Below are 26622 nucleotides of genomic sequence, written 5' to 3'. Positions count from 1 at the left end.
AATTGGAATCTACGGTATAGAATCTAATAGATGGTTTAGATCAAGAAGGAGTTGGATTCTATTATACTTACTCCCCTGTGCCTGATACCCAAAAGTACTAAAGGATTAACAGAAGACATGAATAAGCATTTTTCCAAAAAAGACATACAGATGGGTAATATTCACATGAAAAGATGTTGAACATCACTGATCATCAGAGAAACAGAAATCAAAACTACAATGATATACCACCTCATAACTATCAGAATGGTTACAATCAACAAGATGAGGAACAACAGGTGTTGGCAAGGTTGTGCAGAAGGAGGAATCCTCTTGCACTCTTGGTGGGAAAGCAAATTGGTGCAGTCACCCTGGAAAACAGTATGGAGGTTCCGCGAAAAGTTAAAAATAGAACCACCCTACAATCCAGCAATTGCACTACTACGTATTTACCCAAAGAACACGAAAACACTAATTCAAAGGGATACATGCACCTGTATGTTTATAGAAGCATTATCTACTGGAATATTACTGAGCCATCAAAAAGAATGAATTGTTGCCATTTGCATTAACCTGGATAGGAGATAGACTTGTATGCTAAACACCATAAGTCAGTCAGAGAAAGACAACTGTCATATGATTTCACTCATATGTGGAATTTAAGATACAAAACAAAAAGAAAGAGAGAGAGTGGGGGGGGGCAAAGCAAGAAACAGACTCAACTATAAAGAACAAACTGATGGTTATCAGAGGGGAGGTGGTTGGTGTATGAATTAAATAGGTTAATAAGGATTAAGAAGTGTACTTGCTGTGATGAGCACTAGGTATTGAATCACTATATTGTACACCTAAAACTAATATTACACTGTATGTTTACTAACTTAAACTTAAATAAAAAACAAAACAGAACAGAAAAAAACCTAAAGCTAGTAGCATTGGTTGGGAGTTCCTGTTCAAAAGAAAATACCTATATAGAGTGGTAGTTTTTGTGACTTTCAGCCTAAGGTCAGGTGTAATAGACATGGTATGTGGGTACCCAGGACATTCATGAAAAAAATTTGATATTGCAGTCCTGGAAAACTAAAAATCTGATATGAAGAAATTATGGTTGCTGAATAGACATACAAAAGAGAAAGCTTTAGGAAAAGAATCCTCCAAATTCTGTCTCCCACATTTCTGGCTGACTCCTGAAACATTCATACTTGGGATAGCCTCAACACAACTTAGCTAAAGACTAAAGATCTCAACTGAGTCCAGAGGTGCTGTCTGTGATCTAGAGTTGCTGTTTTGAATTTAACGAAGAGCACTGCATGTTATAAGAAACAGAAAAATAAACACTCATCAGAGAAAAACCACTGAATCCAGACTCCCTAATAGCATTTATAATGTCCAAAATATCAATGAATATCCCTTGGGGCCATTAAAACTAAATTGAGATGTGAACATGGACCATAGAACTGATCCAGAATGTGTATTTTAGAAACAAAACTGTTTTTTGAAATGGAGGATTTAAATAGGAACTAGTGTTTCAAAACATATTTCTTAGAAATATCTTGGATGTAGTCCAAAATTACTTATCATACTAGGAACTAGAAATATCTCAAATCAAATGAGAAAACATAATCAACATCTAGCAAAACCAAGATGGCCCATACATTGCATACTCTGAGAAGGATTTTAAATCAATTATCATTAATATGCTTCAAGAAGTTATTATAAAACCTCAAGAGAAAAAAGTCATAAAGTATCATCAAAGAAACAAATAATATTTAAAAAGCAACAAATGACATTTATAGAAAAGAAAAACACATAAATCATAGATAGATAGATAGATACATACATACATACATACATAAAACCTGCCTAGATTGACTTTATCACAAAATGAAGATGTCTAACATTATTATTGATTAACATAAATTATCTAATCTGAAAATCAGAGAGAAAATAGATTTTTATGAAATTAACAGAGATACAGGGAGCAGTGGAACAATAACAAGATATCTAACATTAATGCTATTAGTGTCCCAGAAGAGAAGAAAGGGTGCAGAGCTGAAAAATATTTGAATTTTTGAATAAAAATTGGCTAAAAGTTCCCACGTTTGCAAAAGAAATAAATCTGCATATGTAATGAACTCACAATTTCTAACAAGATAACTTATAGTAATCATGGCCAGACATAACATAATTAAACAGGTGGAGAAAAAAATTTAAGTGTCTTGAAATATGTAAAAGAAAATCAACACGTTTCTTATAGAGAAACAATGATTATACAACATAGAATTTCTCATCAGAAATAATGATGGACAGGTGATGGAGCACAATATTTTTTCAAGTGCTGAAAGAAAAAATGTCAATTCACAACTTTAATCCAGCAAAAATATCCCTCAAGAATGAAGATGAAATAAATACACTCTGAAATGAAGGAAAATTAAGATACTATGTTAGCAGTAACCCTACTTTAAGAAAATGACTAAATAATTTGCTTTGGATAAAAAGAAAATGATAATAAAGGAAAACTTGTATCATTGGGGATGAACAAAGAGGAAAAAAATGGGAAAATGCAATAAACCTTTCTCTTCACTTGAGTTTTTACAAAATGTTTTCATGGTTACAAATAAAATGATAATTTTGTGGAATATAGTTCTAAATGTATTGAAAAGTAATATATAAACAAAATATATAATTGCTTATTTTATGTTTATATGGTATGATTTGGGACCTAAAATATGGTATTAATATTTCCACATTTATTTAATGTGGTCATATACACATTTTGGTGTGTGTGTGCACGTGCGTGTGTGCTATCTCACTACAGAAAACACTAAAAAGCTTTTCTAAAGAGAAATATTGCAAAACGATAAAGATGAGTCATTGACAGTTTCTATAAAAGGGCAGAAAAGAACTATTTTAGGCTTTGTGTACCACATAGTTTCTGTCACAACTATAAATTCTGATGTAGCAGGAAAGTAATTATAGACAATAGGTAAATAAGCAGATGAAGCTGTGTTCATGTTGAACTTTATTTACAATTTAGGTGGTGGGCTAAATTTAGCCTATAAGTCATGTTTGCTAATGTCTTCTATGGATAAATAAAAATGGACTATTACTAAAGATTCCAATAACCCACAAGAAAACTGGAAATAGCAACAGAAGTCCAAACAAAACAAAACAAATCAAATCACCAAAGTAAAAAATAGAAAATGAATACTAAAATCACTACTGAAATACAAACTTATCAACACAGTTAGATTTAATATGAATTATCTAAACATACTAATTAAAAGCCACAGATTGGCAAAATGTGGAAGAAAGAAAAAACATTACCCAAATATATGCTGCTAACAATTAAGTTCACATGAAATCTAAAGATAAAAGAAAGTTAAAAATATATAACATGTAAACATTTATCAGAAAGAAAGACCATATTAATAATAGATGAAGTTAACTTAAGAGTGAAAATTACCATGGACAAAGGACACTGTACAATAATAAAATACTAAATTCACCAATAATAATACTACTACTAATAATAAACAACTTATATAGTTGGACACCAAACAACAAAGCTGTGAAACAAATGAAGCAAAAACCGATACAACTAGTAGAACAGATATACAAATACAAAACTTAGTTGGAGACATTAATACCACTCCCACAATTATAGGCAGAGCCACTAGAAAAAAATCATAATTTATTTACAGACATGTACAACATCATCTGGCATTTATAGAACACATAATGCAGAATTATGCACATTTTATGTGCATATTGAGTATTTACCAAGAGAGACCATATCCCATTTAATAAAACAAAACCATTAAAAATGAATAAATGAATGAGTGAATAAATAAATAAACCAAAACAACTATAAAGAATTGAAATCATACAATACACATTCTCTGATCATAAAAGAATTAATATGATTTCACTTACACATGGGATTTAAGAAACAAAACAGATGAACATAAGGGGAAAAAAGAGAGAGAGGCAAAGCATAAAACATACTCTTAAATATAGAGGACAAACTGAGGGTTGTTAGAGGGGAGGTTAGGTGGGGGAATGGGTTAAATGGGTGATGGGGATTAGGGAGAGCACTTTTGTGATGAATGCAAATTATATGAGATTAAATTTATGAATATGAGTATTCATAAATAAAGTTTTATTGGAATACCACCATGCTTATAAATTTATATCCTTTCTCTATTGGCTTTTGCATTACAATGGCAGAGTTAAGGACCTATAACATAGATCACATGATCTACAAAGCCTAAACCATTTACTACCTGTTCCTTTATACATAAAGTATGCTAATCCTTAAAATAGAGCTTAAAGTGAACGAGCATCATTATAAGGCATCCAATTCAAATGAAGCTATTACTGGATCTTTACACAAGAGAAGTGAGAAGTTTCACCTCACTACTAATGTGGACCAGCTGCTTCAGTTGACAAAAAACTCCTAGAAGGATTTAGAATTTTAAAGTGATCAGGTTTGGGGTGGCTCAGTCACTTAAGCATTTCTGCTCAGATCATGATCTCATGGTTTGTGGGATCAAGCCCTGCATGGGGCTCTGTGCTGATAATGTGGAACCTGCTTGGGATTCTTTCTCCCCCCTCTTTGCCCTTTCTGTGTGCTTGCACATTCTCACTCTCTCAAAATAAATACATGTGAAAATATATATGTAAAAATTTTAAAAAATGAAATGATCAGGTTCATCTTGGTTCATCCATTGTTATGCTCCCAAATCCAAGGTCTCTTTCCAGTTAATTATAAAAGAACAGATTTGATCCCCCTTATCTTTTTAAAAGTTTTTTCCCAATGTTTATTTACTTTTGAGGAAGAGAAAGAGAGAGCAAGCAGAAGGGCAGAGATAGAGGGACATACAGAATCCGAAGCAGGCTCTAGGCTCCAAGCCATCAGCACAGAGTCCGACCTGGGGCTCGAACTCACAAACCACAAGATCATGACCTGAGCTAAAGTTGGCTCCTTAACTGACTGAGTCACCAGGTGCCTCCCACTTCTCTTTATAATTCTGCAACATGATACTTGCCTAGTGGTTACCAAAAAAATGATTTTAAAGCCCTTATAGGATACAAGAAGAAACAATTTAATAAAAGCAACTGGGGAAAAATAGCAGCTGGTTAACATATAGCAGATAAGTTATTGATAAAGTAAAAGAGGATAATGACGCAATTCTGAGATTAGAAAAGAGAACTGTTAGTATCAACACCAGAACAGGATGTATAAATAAAGAGCTATTCTTAGAATCCATAAGCAAGTGCTGCTCAATAGGAGCTACATGACAGAAGGATGAGCAGTTTCACAAGAACAGGAAGCAAAAGTTCTGAGACCTTGCTTCACGCAGGGTCAGTATGTAGACATACTAAGACATTTCCCTGCTTCCATCCAATCATCCACATTTGCTGAATATACCCAAAAGCATGAAGGCAAGGAAGCCCAGGGAACATATATATGTAGTTCCTGTGAGATAGATCAGAGCAGAAGATTATCATGAAATCGATCTGAGAACACTTAGATGAGTGACCGATCCATAGTATAAATACCAAGAAATATTAGAGAACAAAGAAATAAAAGAAACAACTCAAGATAAAATAAATTATATGATGAGTCAAATGCTCTAATATATAGTTAACAAAGTTCTTTAGAGAAAAGGGGAAAACATGATCAAATATAATGTAGTAAAATTTCTTAGATCAGAAGTAAATTAGTATCCAGATTGAAAGGACTTTAATATAAGCAGCATCTTGGATAATGAAAGACACCATACAAGGATTTAAAAATTCTTAAATGTTTCCATAGAGAAAACAAGTAAGACACACACAAATGAGTGATAATAAAAATGGCATTAAATTTCTAAAGAAATGGTAAAAGACCTAGGAAAAGACCTTTCAAATTCCAAGGTACAATTATTTTAAAAGGAAAATAACCATGGGGTGCCTGAGTGGCTCAGTCAGGTAAGCATCAGACTGATTTTGGCTCGTCATGATCTCAGGGTCATAGGATCAATCCCCACATCAGAATCCATGCTGAATATGGAAACTGTTTGGGATTCTCTCTCTCCCTGCCCCTCCCCCCATTCATTCTTCCTCTCTTTCTCTCTCTCCCTCTTTCTCTCAGAATAAATAAATAAACTTAAAAAATAAATATATAAATAAAAATAAAATTAACCACACAATCTTTGAAATAATTAAATATATTTCCAGTCATNCAGAGGGGGCATGATAGAAAATTTGTGAACGACACCTATGCAAAAAGTCTAATAGAGATTGTGGGGAAAAAGAAACATCTCCAGATCTAAAAAGAGGACTTTTTGAAACATGTAAAAAAAGTAGAGGCAATTTTTAATTTTATTAAAGAATTTGGGCAAAAGCAATAAAATGCAATTACAGATTTGGGAAGAAACAAAAGTAATGCAATAAAGGCGGTTTAATTTTATTTCATTATTTGGCTCATCAAAGACTAAAACATAATTCTAATAAGCAATATAATTATAAAGGAAGAATGGAAGAGGTGGCAAGTTGGTATTATGAGCTATGAGGATTATCAATTCTGACTTCACTGAGTGTAAGTCAATAGATGTCTAAATTTGAAGACTCAAGAAATTTCATGGGCATTTTATTTAAAAATATAGAGTAAAAACAAATAAATGATTCTTACACACATAAACATGGGTAACTTTTACAGACATAACTTTGAGCAAAAAGTTGTCAGACAGAAGAGTATCCTCTGTATTATTTCATTTACAGAAAACTCAAAAAAAGGTCAACTTAACCAATGGTGACAAGTGTCAAAAAGTGGTTTCCTTTGGTATGGATAGTAAGTGGAAGGAGGCATAAGATTCACAAGGGTCTTCTGAAGTGTTGAAATATTCTATTTCTTGATCTCCATGATATTTATGTCTATGTATAATCTGGGTCAATATTAATTGTGCTAGATATTTATGATTTTTGCAATGTTCTTTATATGTAATATACTACAATAAAACTTTTATTTTAATGAATATGAAAGTATAAGCCAGAAGGAAAAGTTTTCAAATATGAGAAAAAAATTTAGTGGGCATAGTTTATGTAAGGGACTGATTTAGTTTTTTCAGTATTAGTCCTGTAAAACCATTTGTATTTATAATAAGTGAATGCATATTACTTAATAAAAATTTTTAAAGAAAAAGTGGAGCTATATGATTCAACAATATGTAGTAAAGGGATACATACATTTCTAACAATAGAATAATACCCATAAAATGGCAGGACAAATTCATTATTTTTGCTATTTCTTGAATTTACAGTAGATATACGGGAGGCTTTAACTCTGTTCCACTGTTTTACATCCTTAGACAATCTGATATGTGTTAATAGTCATTATGCCTAGTTGGTGAATGAGTATATCAACGTATGTTCATATTATGTTCTAAGATTAAAATAATTTTGTCCCCAGAAAATAATATACATATAGAGAAAAATGCTATTATATACTACTATATTATGCACTATTAAATAATATAAAGTACAATATAAAGATTTGAAAAAATAATACAGAAGGATAAAAATTACATACCATAGCAATATCTGCATTATAGCTTTTATTGCATATCGTGCCAGGAAATGTTGCTCCCAAGTATGTAGGATGTTTCCTGTAACTACATCATTATAGTATAACCTGTTTATTACCATAGTTGTTTAGAGCAATTTATTAGTTTATTTATTAAATTAAATATTCTATAAAATTTACAATGGTTTTCAAATATACCAATTTTTGAGCTGGATAATATCTAACATATTATACAAAATGCTCATTGAAAATTATAATTCACTTTAATAGCAATTTTCATCGTCAAACTCCTAGACTTGAAATAATTTTACTTTCTTGAATTCTCCTCAGTTTCCCTTATTCTGCATACATTCTTTTGATCACTAAAAGTTTTAAAAAAGGATTTTTATATTTTTATTTTTTTAAGTTTATTTATTTTCAGAGAAAAAGAGCATGCATGCACACATGGAGGAGGAGAAGAGAGAGGGAGAGAGAGAATCCCAATCAAGCGTCATGCTGTCATTGCAGAGCCTGACACAGGTCTGGATCTCATGAGCCATGAGATCATGGCCTGAGTTGAAATCAAGAGTCGGAGGCCTAACTAACTGAACCACCCAAGCACCTCAAACAAAAAGGATTCTTAATTTGTGGAATAAGAAGTTTTGCCTGTCCTAAATGTAAACATTTTCTTAAATTAAATGTTACCATAAAAATCTTTTTAGTCAAGCAGTAGACATGAAATGTGTTAACATATTATAGTTAATATTAACTGAATAATGACAATTTTTATATTATTAATAAGCTAAGGCTTATATGTACTCTTGTAGTTAACATATGTAATAATAAAGTATATCGTATAACATATGTACATAATGTAGGTAATGTATTCTGTAGTTATGAAAGGCAAATATTTTTATATAAATTATATTCCAAAAAATATTGTTATATAACTTATTTATGTTATTTTTATTTTTAGCATATGTTCAACTACATTATTGCACCTATGGCAGCAGCTATGTTTAACATTTTCAGACGGGCCTACAGAAAGTTGAAGAACACAATAAATGTATTAAATTATCAAATTAATGAAAATTTTTATGCATATTTCTTTTTGAATGTAGAACGTTGTGCTTACATAAGTAAGAATGCTATGTCATGGGGCCGTAGGATAAGATAGTCCCGTTTCCATACGAAAAATCTTTGTAATAAATCATCAGCATCTCCGCTGGTAGAAATTTTGTTTTTATCTGACCACAGTTCCAAGGAGGACAGCATCACAGTCAATTTGAATTGAGTAAACATCTAAAATAAGATTTATGGCATACTTGTTCAAATAACATGAATTATTAAATCAAAACTATATAGGAATATGTTCAGTTTATTACTTAGATTACTGAAGATTTTAAGTCATTAATTTGTCATGATAAAATAGAAATCAGTTTCAATGATTTTTCATAAAACTATAAATGCAAAGAACTTAAAACTTACAGTGTTGACAAGGCTAGTAATCTGGATAATTTTCTGTGTTACAGCCATCATTTCTGATCCCATATAATCATACTGAAAAAGAAGTTTTAAGTGATTCTTTTAAAAATATGAGTTATAAAAATTTCTCTTTTGATGGTGAATATATCTTGCTCATACCAGGCAAGTAAGTCATAAGATTTGTCAAACAATATAAAGCACACAAATATAACAATTATAACATCATAAAAGAAACAACAATAAAAAAATCATAGGCTTTTAAAATAGAGTCTCACACTTGTTAATATTTTAAAGAAACTCTTAAACAGGAACAATTGAAATTGTCAAGAGGTCCCTAAATAATCTCAGAGATTCCTCCTTCGTTTGATGGGATTTCTTCAGCTAGTCACAGAGTAAATCACAAAATCTCCCTTCACATGGTTGATACCAAATATCAAACCAATAAACAAAATCAAAATCCTCAAATATATCTTTAGGACAGAAAAACAAAGTCACATTTATAAAAATTAAACATTATGTGGAATAAAGGATTCAAAAGGTTTTGATGATGAATACAGTGAAATTATGTAAAGGAAAGGAGAAAAGAAAAAAATTGTCACATGAAACTGGTAAATTCGTGAGAGGACATAAACTCGTATTTGTTTGAGAACTTAATTAATACATGTGTTCTTGGGAGTCATATTTTGAAAAATGCTTAATGCCTCTGCAAAAGTTGTTCATTTTACAAGTTGAAAACATGGAATCCTACCAAATCTTGGAACTCTGTATAGCTTGCTTACTCAAAATTATGATAGTTATTGAAATAGATGGGCTTGTTATACTTGTTAATCATAGAAGTAATGTAAATTAATTATATATTTCCATTGGATGAATTAGAATATATATTCTAGTCAAAAAAATTTTCCTTACAATAGAAAAAGCACTGCATTAGTGAGGTGTTATATATATGAAGTGTATCCCTATAAAACACACAAAGAGAAAAAGTTTGACTTCTTCCTTGCTGGTTTGTATTCTTTTTATTTCTTTTTGTTTTCTGATTTCTGAAGCTAAGATATCCATTACTATTTAACATAGTAAAAAGAGTAGACATCCTTGACTTTTTCCTGGCTGTAAGGGAAAGGCTCTCAGCTTTTCCACATTGAGGCTTATATTAGCTGTGGGTGTTTTGTATATGGCCTTTCTGATGTTGAGGTAGGTTTCACCTATCTTTACATTGTTGAGGGTTTTTATCAAGAATGAATTCTATACTTTGTCAAATGCCTTTTCTTCATCTATTAACAGGTCATATGGTTATTAACCCTTCTTTTATTTTTTTCAATTTTTTAATGTTTTATTTATTTCTGAGAGAGGGAGAGAGAGAGAGGGAGGGAGGGAGGGAGGGAGAGAGACAGCGTTAGCAGGGGAGGGTCAGAGAGAGAGGTAGATGCAGAATCTGAAACAGGCTCCAGGCTCTGAGTTAGCTGTCAGCACAGAGCCCAACGTGGGGCTTGAACCCACAAACTGTGAGATCATGACATGAGCCAAAGTCAGATGCTTAACCGACTGAGCCACCCGGGCACCCTAACCTTACTTTTATTAACGTGGTGCATCATGTTGATAGATTTGGGAATATTGAACCATCCCAGAAATAAATCTTATTTGACTGTGGTTAATCATTCTTTTAATGTAATATTGGTTTTGATCTCCTAGGATCTTGTTGAGAATTTTTCCATCCATGTTCATTAGGGATATTGGTGTATAATTCTCCTTCTTAGCAGAGTCCTTGTTGGTTTTGGAATCAAGGTAATGCTGACCTTATAGAATGAATTTGGAAGTTTTCCTCCCATTTCTACTTTTTTGAAACAGTTTGAGAATAGGTATTAAGTCTTCTTTAAATGTTTGGTAGAATGCCCCTGGAAAGCCATTTGGCCCTGGACTTTTATATGTTAGGAGATTTTTGATTATTCAATTTCGTTGCTGGTTATTGGTCTGTTCAAATTCTCTATTTCTTCCTGTTTCACTTTTGCTAGTTTTTGAGTTTCTAGGAATTTGTCCATTTCTTCCAGATTTCCCAGTTTGTTGGTGTATAATTTTTCATAGTATTCTAATTGTATTTCTGTGGTGTTGGGTGGGATCTCTCCTCTTTCATTGATGATTTCATTTATTTGGCTTCTTTCTCCTTTATTTTTGATAAGTTTTGCTAGGGGGTTATCAATTTTATTAATTCTTTCAAAGAACCAGCTCCTTCTCAAAGGGATCTAAGAATTCAGTGCAATCCCCAAATCAAATTCAGGTGTTTTGTGTTTTTGTCAAATTCAGTGTTTGTGTGTGTGTGTTTATATGGAAATGTAGAGCAATTCTAAAATGTATTTAAAGGAAAAAGACTCAAATATTAAAAGCAATAATAAAGAATAAAAGAATTTAAACAAATAGATAAATGACAAAAAAGCTATAGTACAGCATTGATTCAACAAAATATAAATAAGCCAATGGGAAGAAAAACAGAGATTTGAGTAATAGGCCATACATATTCCATTACATGATTTTTAAAAAAATTCCCAACACAATTGAATGAGATAAGAAAGGTCTTTCTATAAATGGTACTGGAAGAAATGGATAGGGAAAAATAAACCTTAACCCCTACCTCATGCCACACACTTTAATCAATTAGAGATGATCATAAAACTGTATGTGAAAAGATAAAGAATAATCAATTCCAAAGTAAAAGTAAAAATATTTGTGTCCTCAGAGTAAGAAAATATTTCTAAAATGGAAAAAATGAAATAATGATAAAAATCACATATTGGACTTAAATGCATTATAATTAAGAAATATGACCATCAAAAGACACCACTGAGAAGAGATGGAAAAAACAAGCCTCAAACTTGGAGAAGATATCTCCAATATAGCCATCTGACAAAAGATTCATATTCAAAATATATAAAATCCCACAAAGCATTAATACAAATATAAAAATGGGAAACACTTGTATATTTTCTCTTAAAGAGAATATCCAGGGGCACCTGGGTGGCTCAGTTGGTTTAGCGACTAACTTCAGCACAGGTCATAATCTCACTGTTTGGGAGTTCAAGCCCCACTTCAGGCTCTGTGCTGACAGCTCAGAGCCAGGAGCCTGCTTTAGATTCTGTCTCCCTCTCTCTCTGCCCCTCTCTTACTCATTCTCTGTCCTTCTCCTTCTATCTCAAAAATAAATAAACATTAAAAAATTAAAAAAAAAAAAGAATATCAGGGGCGCCTGGGTGGCTCAGTTGGTTAAGCATCTGACTTCGGCTCAGGTCATGATCTCACAGTTCATGGGTTCGAGCCCCATGTCGGGCTCTGTGCTGACAGCTAGCTCGGAGGCCGGAGCCTGCTTCCAATTGTGGTGTCTCCCTCTCTCTCTGACCCTCTCCTGCTCAAGCTGTCTCTCTCTCTCTCTCTCTCTCTCAGAAATAAATAAAACATTAAAAAATTTTAAAAAAGAATCTCCAAATTATCTACAACAATATCAAATGTATTAAAACTCACAGTCATCAGGTAAATGTTAATAAAAATCACAATATGATCTCATTTTACATACAACAGAATGGTTAAAATTTAAAAAGACTATCAATATCAATTGTTTGTGGGACTATGGAACCCTTGGATTTTTTTTGGAACCCTTGGATCTTTCATACATTGTTGATGGGGGAAAAATTGCTGTATTCAACATCTCGTAATGGTAACATATATTAACCCTATAACATAAAGATTTCCCTCCTACTTAGATATTCAAAAGAAATTATGTCTACCAAATGGATATTTTTCTAAAGAAGACATACACATGATCAACAGGTGCATGAAAAGGTGATCAACATCACTGATCATGGGGAAATGCAAATCAAAACCACAGTGAGATATCACAGTACACTTGTTAGAATGTTTATTCTCTAAGAGACAAGAGATTTCAAATGTTGGAAAAGATGTGAAGAAAAGTAAACTCTTTCACACTGTTGGTGAGAATGTAAATTGATATGACCATTATGGAAAACAGTATGATGGTTCCTTCAACAGTTAAAAATAAAACTACCACATACCCAGCAATTCCATTTCAGGGTACGTACGCTATAGAAACGAGATCAAAGAGATATCTGTACTCCCATGTTCAAGGCAGCATTATTCATAACAGACTAGAAATGGTAACTAGCTAAGTGCCCGCCAACAGATGAATGAATAAAAAAAATGTGGCATGGATATGTATATGTATATGTACATATATGTACACACATGCAAGGGAACATTAGTCATAAAAAAGGAGGATATCTCTTATTTATAACAACTTGATGAATACGGAGTGCATTACACTAAGTGAAATAAGCCAGAAAAAGACAAACACTGTATGGTATCAATTATATGTAAAAAGAAAAAGAAGGGGAAAAAGAAAAGAGAATAGAATGGTGGTTTCCGTGGCTGGTGGGAGGGGAAGACGGAGAGACGTAGGTCAAAGAGTAACACACTTTCAGTCATAAGAAACAATAAATTCTGAAGATCTAATGCACAGCACGGTGACTAGAGTTCATAATATGGTACTGTATACTTGAAAGTTGCTGAGAGTAGTTGCTTAAGTTATTATCACACACACTTGGGCACAAACACACACACACAAAGAAAAGAAAAAAAGAGTTAACTACATGATGTAATGGATGTGTTGATTATCTTAATCTTGGTAATCAATCCACAATATATAACAAGTCACCACATTTTACATTTTAAATATATACAATTATGTTTGTTAAGTATTCCTCAATAAAGTTAGAAAAAAATTAAGTGAATTGGTAAGATGTTAAATATCTGATATGCTCAAAAAACGTAACCAGAGTTGTTAGAGCAGATTAGGGAAAGGTTCAGGCTGTTAGAAAGTGAGGTCAAGGAGAGACTGGGTTAAGCTTATTATGGGGGAAGGGTAAATAGTAGAGGGCACTCTAGAGTAGTTTGATTTTTTCATCATAACTAACACCTAAAATAAAATATCTTTACTTGGCACTAATTTAAAAATTACATATGTCTTTGAAATTAATATAAAATACTTTCATTGAGTTCAAAGAAAGAAAGAGAAAAAGTGAGAAAGAGGGAATGAAAGAGAGAGGGAAGGAAAACTTTGACTTACCAAAGCTTTTTCCACTATAATGTGAATTTCTAGGTATTGGGGTAATAGTTTTGGAAGAGTTGTTTTCTGGGGGAAAAAGGATTTATCAACTGTTAACATGTATTGAATTTGTTAAAGTCCAAAGACTGACATGTAAAGAAGGAAAAAGAATACATACAAAACTTTAATGAGAACTTAAATATAAAACTTAATTACAAATCAGAAAAGTTCATTTGAAAATGTATTCCGGGTTTAAGAAAGTCCCAGTGAGTTGCTAGAGTAATGTAAGAGTTTATGTTCTCTGTATTAATACTGAATGAGAAAAGAAAGTGAATATAAAGATATGTAGTCTGTTGTCTTCATCTCATGACAAATCTACATTACTAGTTCATACCTGAAAAATTTTCAAGAGCTGTCCTCCTAAAGCCTATGGCAACACCAACTGTGGTGCACTAGAATCTTCCATTCATTCAGTACAGGGAATATTTGAGAGCTCATAGTCTACACATAAATTTGGTAAATAGTATTCCTTGTACTATTAACTATGTGGGTACACAGGAAAGAAAAATTGCACAATATCAGAAATAATTCTGTAGTCTCAGAGCATAGGCTGTATGTTCCATTTAGTATGATGTAATAATTCTTGATTGTGCCAGTCAGTCATCTATAAATCATCAGTTTATTATATCATCACTTACTACTTTAAATCTAATTTTTATATAAGGTGTATTTCTACCACATTGAATTCCACTTTACATATAGAAATTTTTAAAAACTCACAAAATTCTTCCTTGATCAATTATATTGATCACTAGATACAAGAGTAACAAGGTTCAACAATTGGGGCTGTCATAAAATAGCATAGATTAAATGAGCAAATTAGCAAACTAACTGGACTTAATGGGTAGAGCCTAGATTTGACTTAGTTTGTTTAAATTCCCATAGGGAAGTAAAGTATACCTGTATTGTATGACCTATTTTTGTCATGATCTATTTGTCTATCTGATTAATTTCATATATGCAATTTTGTAGAAATGAAAGTGCTCTTATTTCTAATTTTCTCTCATACAATGCTGAAATACATGGGTTTGGTCTTCTAAACCTCTTTTATTATTTCTCTGCAATTTTTCAGCACTGACTAGTCTCATAACAATGGTGATCATATAATTTATTGTTCTAACTAGAATAATATGGAGTGGGAAAAGAGTTCACTAGAAATAAATTATATAATTACTGAAATTGATTTTTAGTACAATTTCATTACTTTGGCAGACCTAGAAATATTTCTACTCAAAAGTTATTTCCAAAACTAGATTTCTTCTTATATACATCTGAGTACATGAACTCAAAACATTCCTAGCTGTTCTTTGATTGAAAATAGAAGAAACAAATAATTTGTCTTAAAAAATACTCATGTACTTTAATTTCTTATCTATGTCTACCTATAATGTGTCTGATATTTTAGAAAATCTTTTTTCAATATATTCTTAATATTCTCATTACATTGCTTATGATTTCATTCAAGGTTTCATTTTATGGTTATACATTTGAAATAGTTGACATCTTCAACTGACTCTTTAGTAAACACCATAATTTTTTTAAGTTTATTTATTTATTTTGAGAGAGAGGGAGAGAGTGGTGCATGTATGTGTGTGTGTGTGTGTGCAAAGGAGGGCCAAAGAGAGAATCCCAAACAGGCTCCATGCTGTTAGCCTGGAGCTCAATGTGGGGTTCAAACGCATGAACCATGAGATCATGACCTGAGCCAAAATCCAGAGTCAGACACTTAATGGACTGAGCCACTTTGGCATCCCTAAACACCTTAATGTTTTTAATTGGGAAAAATACCCTCTCTGCCCATAATGACATATCTTCTAAATTCAGAGAAAATTCTAGACAGAACATATTTCTAATTCTAGCTGTGTTTGGATTAAAAACTAAAAAATATTCCAGTTAAATATATTTTAGAGTTAATATTGCTTAGTCTTATCCAGAATATTCTCATTTGATCATTTTTTAAGTTTATTTATTTATTTTGAGAAAGAGAGAGAATGCATGCAAATAAAGGATGGGCAGAGAGAGAGGAAAGAGAGAATCCCGAGAGGATCCCGACCTGTCAGTGTGGAGACTGACACAGAGCTGGATCCCATGAACTGTGAGATCATGATCTGTGCTAAAACCAAGAGTCTGATGCTAAGCCAACTGAACCACCCAGGTGCCCCTGATCGTTTTTTTAATGAGATCTAATGTGTCAAAAGTTTTATTCTATGTGTATGTGGTCCTGCCAATTATTTAGAACCTAAGAGAAAAATCACATGCTAACCTGCTGATATTTTTCCTTTTGTGTTCAACATTAAGCCCAAAAATAATTTGTATTTTTATTACTCTTACTATGCTTACATAAAAATGTATTAATGTTTACAACCATGACTTCTACGTTGCAACTTGATTGAATATAAATTACATGTGCACCATAACCAATTTCAAATGCGTTTCTGCACAGATTTTATATTTTAATCGCAACATTATTACCCTGACATTTTTACCTTTCAAATTTATATCCTTCTTAATTAATCTTTAATAGTTAAACTTTAAAATGAACTTTAATAATATTCACTATAATGTCAGATAAGTCACCTTCAATAAAATGAACTTCAAACTCATTAATTCACTGAGATTACTTTTTAATTTTATTTTCTAAAAGTAATTATTGCAAAGTAGATCAAGAATCTCATGTACCATTAATCCAGTTTACCCCAATGATTACAACTTATAAAAAGCTGTAGTACATTATCAAAGCCAGGAAATTGAATCTGTACAATGTATGTGTGTATATTTCTATGTTATTCTGTAATGTGTCCATTTATGTAAACACCATTGCAATTAAGACACAGATATATTCCATCATTACAAAAATCTGTAAAATTACATCCACTCCCAACTTCCCATTTATTTCTAACCTGTGATAAACACTGATCTTTCCCCTAAGTCCAGGTTCATAGTGTCTTCCTTATAGTTAGTCTTAATCCAAATATCGGAGAATTTCCCTGTTCTCTGCTCCATGCCAAATCTATGACCTGTGCTAAAATGTGTCAAAAAAGTATAGGAGAGAGAGGGCAGGAATATCGGGAAGAGACAGGTTTTTTCTAAAGACACAAAACAAAGTCCAGTGAAGAAATGCAAAAGTAAAGAGAAAAGGCATTACTCCAGCAAATTACCATTTACCTTAAACAAAAGATATCACTTAAAGAAATGTGAAGACTCTCGTAGGCACACTAAAGCTAGCAATAGCAAAAACACACACAAACAGATCTATATTCTGACTATATTAACACAATCTTTTAGGCTAAACTCCAGCAGAAAGGTATGCTCATCTCCAAGGCTAAAATTAATATTTAATTCAATATCTACTGCCTACTGCCTTACGTAACGTTCAGTTTCACATGAGAGAAGATATACACACAGGCAAGAAGAAAATGCAATATAAAAGCGATAGCAATCATAAGGATCAGACTTACACAGACACAGACACAGATGTTGGAACTATCAGAAGGAAGATTTAAAGCAACTCTAGCTTGGGGCGCCTGGGTGGCTCAGTCGGTTGGGTGTCTGACTTGGGCTCAGGTCATTATCTTGTGGTCCATAGGTTTGAGCCCCCCATCAGGCTCTGTGCTGACAGCTCAGAGCCTGGAGCCTGCTTCAGATTCTGTGTCTCCCTCTCTCTCTGCCCCTTCCCTGCTCATGCTCTGTCTCTCTCTCTCTCTCAAAAATAAACATTAAAAAAAAGTAACTCTAGCTAATATGTTAAAGGCATTGGTGGAAAATGCTAAACAATGCAATATGAAATATGTAATTTTAACACCAAATACTTCTACAGAACATCTACCTAATATGGAAAGTAGTTGGTTGTCCCTATCCATATGTGTTTATGCACATTTTATTATATCACTGAGTTTTTTTGAATTGTGTTCTTGATAAGTCAGTGTTTGTTACTTTGCAAATAGAAATAATCTTAAAAAAGAGAAAGAGTTTGCCTGTTTGCTTCTCAGAGGGGGGAAACACATTTTTATAATTTTCTCACTAACTTCTAGACAAAACCAATAATTGTCTAGTGAGAGTTTGACAGACATATCTTCTATTACTTTAAATAATATTTAGTCTAATTAATAATATATCAGCGGTGCCTGGGTGAGTCAATCAGTTAAGCATCCAACTCTTGATCTCAGCTCAGGTCATGATCTCATGATGATGAAATAGAGCTCCATGTAAGGCTCCAAACTGGACGTAGAGCCTGCTTAAGATTCTCTCCCTCACCCTCTGTCTCTCCCCAACTTGTGCACACAACCACATGCTCTCTCTCTCTTTCTCAAAAGAAAATTGACAAGTCACTTCTACATGAAAAATACAGAACAAAGCTCAAAAATGCCCCCAAAGAAGGATGCTGTGACAGCAGACATAAACTACAAAATACCTTCCAGAAATAAATATGGAAAACGGAAGTTTTGAAAAATACAAATTGACGTAATGAACATCTGTAAAATACTACACAAAACAACTGCAGGATATATAGAGAAACATATATACTAGAGTCAAGTGCACTATCTGAGCTTGAATAAAGTCAGTTAGAAATAAGAACCAAGAAAGATATCTAGAAAATATCCAATTATGCACACTTCTAAATTTCCCATGGGTCAATGGTGAAATAACAAGGGAAATTTAAAAATATGTTACACTAAAAGCATAAAAACATGGTATATAAAATTCAAGAAATGAAAATACATCAATTAAAATCAGGGTGAGATACTCCAAAAATTCTCCCCTGTATAAAAGCAACAAAAGAACTGGCAAAAGTGGTTAGACTCGACTTTTTCAGATCTCTAGAAATTAACAAATAGCTTGCAGCCTTCTTGGGAGTGTTTGTTCAAAAAAATAACTAGTCTGGGTAAAAACAGTGACATAGGTGGAATTTGAATTTGGCCTAGTCTTTTCTCTCATTAGTTGAAAAGTAACAGCAACATTTGCAGTGAATACCAGCAGAGTGGCAATCTCCAGAAAAAGCAGAATATGACCGGAGCATCTTCCAAATCTCATTTCCAAAGAAACATCATATCCTGACCTATTTTGTTCTTAGAAGACCTATTTTAAGTTTGTCTGTATTGACCTAAATCACATTTTACACAATGTGAAAAGCTCTTTTTTCAAAGGGGTTTGTTTTAAACAATAAAAGACTTTTTTTTTTTTTTAACTTTATAGTTGTCTGGGACAGTGAATCACCATGGGGCAAATAGTAGACCAAAAAAGGAAAATCTGGAGAGAAAGATATCCACATGTAGCTTTGAAAAGCTATAACAAATTTCTGGGAATGTAGCAGACCACAAACATGTATCAGGCTAAATGCATGCCCAAGGCTGTATGCATACTTAGGAAAGACATGAAAAGACTCTAAAATCTCACTTCTGGGAGGTCTTGAGACTGTGCAAGGATAAAGTGAAATGAAAGGCACAGTTGTAACTACCTGGCTGAGTGACAAAGGCATGTTTCAACATGCATGGAGAAACTCTCAGCAAAAACTGGGAAGCTTATGGTTTCCAAGCATTTAAAGAACTCTGTCTGATCATTAATCCACCAGTAAGATAACAGGATAGAAACTTCAGTGGCTACCCACAATACAGAATACAGTCTTTAGAGAACCAGTTAAAAAATTCACAAAGCAAACAACTACAATGAATATCAGCAATAATATTTGATGCGGGGGGGGGTTGATTTCCAGAGTTATCACATTAAATTACTTGGAATGAATAGTTTCAGTTTTTAAAAAATTATGAGACAGGAAAAAGACCTAGAGTATCACCCATAAAAGACAAAAGGTTAACAATAAAAACTGTCTTTGAGGAAGATTAGATGTTGGACTTACTAGAAAAACACTTTAGGTATTAAGTTATATATAAATAACTGAAGGAGAATATTTTATTTTATTTATAAACAATTTTTTATAGTTTATTTATTTTTGAGACAGAGAGACAGAGCATGAGTGGGGGAGGGGCAGAGAGAGAGGGAGACACAGAATCTGAAACAGGCTCCAGGCTCTGAGCTGTCAGCACAGAGCCTGAAACACGGTTCAAACCCATGAACCGAGAGATCATGATCTGAGCCAAAGTTGGACGCTCAATGGACTGAGCCACCCAGGCACCCCTGAAGGAGAGTATTTTAATAATGTCTGACTAAATATGTAATGTCAAGAAAGGCATAAAGTTATTTAAAAAAACAAATAGATAGAAAACCTGGTATTAAAAAATACAATTGAAATAAAATACCCATTAGAGAGACTCCACATCAGATATGAGCAGAGAGAAGAAAGAATTGGGGAACTTGAAGACAGATCTTTTGAGATTATACAATCTGAAGAAGAGAAAGAAACAAGGAAAGACCGGGGCGCCTGGGTGGCTCAGTCGGTTAAGCGTCCGACTTCAACTCAGGTCATGATCTCACAGTCCGTGGGTTTGAGCCCCACGTCAGGCTCTGTGCTGGCAGCTCAGAGCCTGGAGCTTGCTTCAGATTCTGTGTCTCCCTCTCTCTCTGTCCCTCCATGCTCGCTCTCTGTCTCTGTCTCTCAAAATAAAATAAAGACATAAAAAATAATTTAAAAAAAGAAAAAAGAAAGAAACAGAGAAGGACCACAATAAACAAAATCTAATAGACCTATGAGGTACTATCAGGCAGACCAACACACACATAATGGGAGTATCAGAAAATGAGGAGGTAGATAAAAGGGCCAAAGAATAGCCAAAGAACTAATGGCCCCAAATTTTCCAAATTAGGAGGAAAATATTAGTTTACACAAAAAAGCTTAGTGAACTTCAATTTAGATAAACTCAAAAAGAACCACTCAGAGAAACATCATAAGAAAAGTGCCATAAGCCCAAGATGAAGAGAGAAACTTGCAACAGAGAAGGGACTCATCATGTACAAGGAATCCTCAATAAGATTAATAACAGCTAATTTTTCATCAGCTATCATGGAGGCCATAAGACAATGAAATAAAAATATTCAAAATCATGAGGGAAAAACACCTGTCAAATAATTCTACATGCAGCCTACAGGTAAATTAAGAGTTTAATAATATACAAATGATTATCTATTTTAGAAAGATGTACTCTAGTAGTATGTAAAGCTGTAAGTAAAAATAAAAGAGTAATTTTACCAAGGTAGAAGTAGCTTGACTTTATTTTATTGACTTTATTTATATAGTGACTTCATTCTTCCTGTATTTCTAAATTTTACCCAATAATATGCATTTTAGCTTGAATAAAAATAGAAGATAAGAAATGTTACATAATACAGTTTAATATGCTTGAAATACATTATTGTGTAATTTTCATGTATTTTAGATAGAATAAAGATGCCTTGTTATAAGGCATATAAAGAAGATATCAAATTTGATATTTCTACTCCACAGATAAGTAGCTCCTTTTTTACAGTGAACAAAATTCTGCAGAAGTAATTTCATAGTATGTCCTAACATCAGAATTATTACATTACCTGTGAAATTAAATTATCGTGATAGGGTTGGTCTTTCTGCCAAATATTGCTGTAATTTTCTGCTAACAGTGGTATGTCTTGATTACCATTTTTCACTTGATAAACTATGTGCTCAAATCTTGCTGAATATTCCAATGGCTCAATTCCATAGCTGATGTTTTCAAACTGAAGGAATCCCCTGAATATTTAGAAATCAATGACATACAAACCCTAAAAAATGATCTTATCCAACTTGTAATCTAAAATGTAAAAAGACTTTAAATTTAAGTTAAATTTCAATACTTTATTAGGTATTTATATAATTTCAAAGAGCTGAAAGAAACCCTGTATAAACAACTAAAGGGAAGTGTTATAACTATGTCTCACTAAATAGAGAATATCAGCAAAGGCATGGAAATTATAGAAAAGAAATGAGTAGAAATCCCAGTTTGAAATATAGTAAAGAACACATTATAAACACACTTTATTTTTCTGTTTTCTTTCAGTCTACCATTAGTAACTGAGATACATCTACCTTAGTTTTGCTCATATGTTAAATAACAACATACATTTAAAAGTATTTTGTATTACCTGTATAGTAGTCATATTCATTCAAGATATATTAATTAAGACCAAGTATTTGTTGAAAATCAAGGAATTTTCAACTTTGTTGAGAAGTCCAGGAATAAAGATCATGTTCTTCCAAAGATTAGAATAAGGGAAAGCAGGTATATAGAATGTACCTCTAAAGAGGTGGGTATCTATGAAAAGCCACATTAAATGGACACAAATTTTTCAGAGATAACATGAGTAAATTCTAGATATCAGGCAAACAAAAACAAAAGGAAGTTAGGGAGAGTCTTTTTTTGCTTTTTTGCTCTGGACCAGTCTTCCTCTGATAATATCTTTCTCTTGCCACTAACACTGATGAAAATAATTTATTCCTGCCCTTTACCTCTGAGTTACTTTCTTAATTAGTTGTTTTATGTCTGATACTGAGTACATCTAAACTGAAATAATACAATATGTAGCTATATAAATGACAAATTAATATCATTTTTCATAACTATTTGAGATAATTGATACTGCAACAATATTATTTATGTCTAAAATGTCACTTACTGAAACTATCCCCTTCTGCACAGTGTCTTTAAAAAAATGCCTGCAGTCAGAATTCCCTGGCATGATTTCATTTGAATGGGCAGTAAGAAAGTCCAGGTACTAATATTAATATTAAAAAGTAAGGCCATCATAAAGGAAACCTTCAAATCGGGTTCCTCTTAAACATTCCCAGATTTCTGTCTGCTAATCACTAGTTTTCCATGTCAAAGATTCTATTACCTGAGTCCAGAACAGATGTTGAGTGTTGCAAGTGAATTTGGAAAATTTGCAATATATCCTTGGTAATGGCAATGCATCTGCAAATATAGAAAGGTAAATAAGTAAATTCTTTATGATTAAAAATGTATTTGCAAACATTACAGAAAATCAAAAATGTCAACATAATTAAGAATAAGGCTGTGTATGTGTAGATTTATTAATGCAGATTTTCAAGGAAAAGGGGTTTCTGACAATCCTGTTTATTCTGTACCACCAAGATACCAATGAGTACTCTCTCAGCCTGGGTTTATCTCTCTCACATACCATTAAAATTTTTTTAATGTTTATTTATTTTTGAGAGAGAGGGACTAAGCATGAGCCAGGGAAGGACAGAGAGAAAGGGAGACACAGAATCTGAAACAGGCTCCAGGCTCTGAGCTGTCAGCACAGAGTCAGATGTAGGGCTTGAACTCACGAACTGTGAGATCATGACCTGAGCTGAATTTGGAGGCTTAACTGGCTGAGCCACCCAGGTGCCCCATCACATACCATTTTTTTTAATTTAAATTTTAGTGAGTTAATATACAGTGCAATATTGGAGTAGAATTCAGTGATTCATCACTTACATACACTCTTTTTTAATATTCATCATCCATCTAGCCCTTCTCCCACCCACCTCTCTCCATCAACCCTGTTTGTTCTCTATTGTTAATAGTCTGTTGTTTATTTCTCTTTCTTCTCTTCTATTTCCTTCCCATGAGCTCATCTGTTTTGTTTCTTAAATTCCATATATGAGTGAAATCATGTGGTATTTGTCTTTCTCTGATTGACATATTTTGCTCAGCATAATACATTCTAGCTCCATCCACTTGTTGCAAATGACAAGATTTCATTCTTTTTTGATGGTTGAGTAAACTCCATTATATAGAGAGATCATTTTCTTTATCCATTCATCAATTGATGAACATCTGGGCTCTTTCTATAGTTTGGTTATTGTTCATAATGCTGCTATAAACATTGGGATGCATGTACCCCTTTGAATCTGTATTTTTATATCCTTTGAGTAAATACCTGATAGTGCAGTTGCTAGATCATAGGGTAGTCCTGCTTTTAGTTTTTTGAGGAACCACCATTCTATTCTACAGAGTGGTTGCACCAGTTTTATTTCCACCAAAAGTGCAAGAAGGTTCCCCTTTCCCCACAGCCTCGTCAACATCTGGGGTTTTTGAGCTATTCTGACAGGTGTGAGGTGATATCTTTGTAGTTTCCTTTTGTATTTCCCTGATGATGAGTGATGTTGAGAATCTTTTCATGTGTCTGTTAGCCATCTGGATGTCTTCTTTGGAAAGGTGTCTATTCCTGACTTCTGCCCATTTCTTTACTGGGTTGTTTGTTTTTTGGTTATTGAGGTTATTTGGAATTGTTAAGTTCTTTACAGATTTTGGATACTACTCTTTATCAGATATGTCATTTTCAAATATCTTCCCCCATTCAGTAGGCTGCCTTTTAGTTTTGTTGATTGTTTCCTTTGCTGTGGAGAAGATTTTTATCTTGATGAAGTCACAAAAGTTCATATTTGCTTTTGTTTCCCTTGCCTTTGGTGACATGACTGGTAAGAAATTGCTATAGCTGAGGTCAAAGAGATTGCTGCCTATATTATCTTCTTGGAATTTGATGGTTTCCTGCCTCATATTTAGGTCTTTCATCCATTTTGAATTTATTTTTGTGTATGCTATACAAAAAGTGGTCCAGTTTCTTTCTTTTGTATGTTGCCATCCAGTTTTCCCAGCACCATTTGCTGAAGAGACTGACTTTTTTCCATTAAATATTCTCTCCTGCTTTGTCAAAGATAAATTGACCATATAATTATGGGTCCATTTCTGAGTTTTCTATTCTGTTCCATTGATCTACACATCTACTTTTGTGGCAGCATCAAACTGTGTGGATGAATATAGGTTTGTAATATAGCTTGATGTCCAGAATTGTGATGCCTCCAGTTTTGTTTTTCAGAATTGCTTTGGATATTTGGGGTCATTTTTGTTCCATACTCATTTTACGATTGTTTGTTCTAGCTCTGTAAAGAGTGAAGGTGGTATTTTTCTAGGGATTGCATTAAATGTATAGGTTTATTTGGGGGTGGGGGTATAGACATTTTAACAATGTTTGGTTTTGCAATCTATGAGGATGGAATACTTTTCCATTTTTTTGTGTGTCCTCTTCAATACCTTTCATAATTGTATAGTTTTCAGAGTGCAGATATTTTACCTCTTTAGTTTGGTTTACTTCTAGGTATTTTATTGTTTTTTGTGCAACTGTATATGGGATCAATTCCTTGATTTCTATTTCTGCTACTTCATTATTGGTGTATAGAAATGGAACACATTAGCACTTTGATTTTATATCCTGCTACTTTGCAGAATTAATGTATTAGTTCTAACAATTTTTTGGTGGAGTCTTTCAGGTTTTCTACATAGAATATCATGTCATCTACAATTAGTAAAAGGTTGACTTCTTCCTTGCCAATTTGGATGACTTTTGTCTATTTTTGTGGTCTGAGTGCTGAAGTGAAGACTTCTACTAGTATCATAAATAACTGTGGTGAGATTGGAAATTCCTGTCTTGATCCTGACTGTAGAAGAAAAGCTGTTTCCCTCATTCAAGGTGATATTACTTATGGGTCTTTTGCATATGGCCTTTATGATATTGAGGTATGTTTCATCCATACCTCCGTTGTTGAGGGGTTTTATCTAGAAAGGATGCTGTATTTTGTCAAATGCTTTTTGTGCATCTATTCAGAGGATCATATGGTTCTTATCCTTTCTTTTATTAATGTGATGTATCCCATTGATTGATTTGCAAACCTGTACCATCTCTTCAGCCTAGGAATAAGTCCTCAGTTATCATGATGAATAATTCTTTTAAAGCACTATTAGATTTGGACTGCTAGTATCTTGTTGAGAAGTTTTGCATCCATTTGGCCTGTAATTCTCCTTTTTAGTGGGGTCTTTGTCTGGTTTTGGAATCAAGGTAATGCTGACTTCATAGAATAAGTTTGGAAGTTTTCCTTCCATTTCTATTTTTTTTGAACTGTTTCAGAAGAATAGATATTAACTCTCCTTTAAATGGCTGGTTGAATTCCTTCTTCATCTCTTCTTACAGTGTTTGTTTTAAAGTCTATTTTGTCTCATATGAATATGGCTACTCCCACTCTCTTTTTGATGACCATTAACATGACAGATGGTTCTCCATCCCCTTACATTCAATCTGGAGGTGTCCTTTTGGTCTAAAATGAATCTCTTATAAGCAGCATATAGATGGGTCTTGTTTTCTTATCCATTCTGATATCTTATGTCTTTTGACTGGAGCATTTAGTCCATTGACATTTAGGGAGAGTATATAAAGATATGAATTTAGTGCCATTATGTTGCCTGTATGGTTGGTGTTTCTGGTGGTGTTCTCTGGTCCTTTCTAGTCTTTGTTGCTTTTGGTCATTTTTGTTTTGTTTTGTCTTTTCTCCTCTCAGAGTCTCCCTTAAAATTTCTTGCAGGGCTGGTTTAGTGGTCACAAACTCTTCTAGTTTTTGTTTGTCTGAGGAACTTCCATTCTGAGTGGCCTCTTTGCTGGGTAAAGAATTTTGGCTGCATTCCCCCCACCCCCCCACCCCCAT

At 33.2% G+C, this 26622-nt stretch overlaps 1 protein-coding gene across 1 annotated transcript in view; it reads right to left on the bottom strand.

Moving 5' to 3' along the window:
* The window catches only part of ADAM18 (ADAM metallopeptidase domain 18), a 109238-nt gene that overhangs the window by 68467 nt on the left and 14149 nt on the right, over positions 1 to 26622 (bottom strand). The window contains 6 exon segments of the mRNA XM_077773126.1: positions 7556 to 7637; positions 8664 to 8830; positions 9017 to 9088; positions 14139 to 14204; positions 21657 to 21834; positions 22977 to 23053. Coding sequence (XP_077629252.1) covers positions 7556 to 7637; positions 8664 to 8830; positions 9017 to 9088; positions 14139 to 14204; positions 21657 to 21834; positions 22977 to 23053 — 642 coding nt within the window.

The sequence above is a fragment of the Crocuta crocuta genome, unplaced genomic scaffold (assembly GCF_008692635.1).
Source record: "Crocuta crocuta isolate KB4526 unplaced genomic scaffold, BGI_CrCroc_1.0 scaffold177, whole genome shotgun sequence".
In the NCBI taxonomy this organism is placed as follows: domain Eukaryota; kingdom Metazoa; phylum Chordata; class Mammalia; order Carnivora; family Hyaenidae; genus Crocuta; species Crocuta crocuta.
Note: the sequence above shows the minus strand (reverse complement) of the source record. Positions and strands in the feature narration are given on the sequence as shown.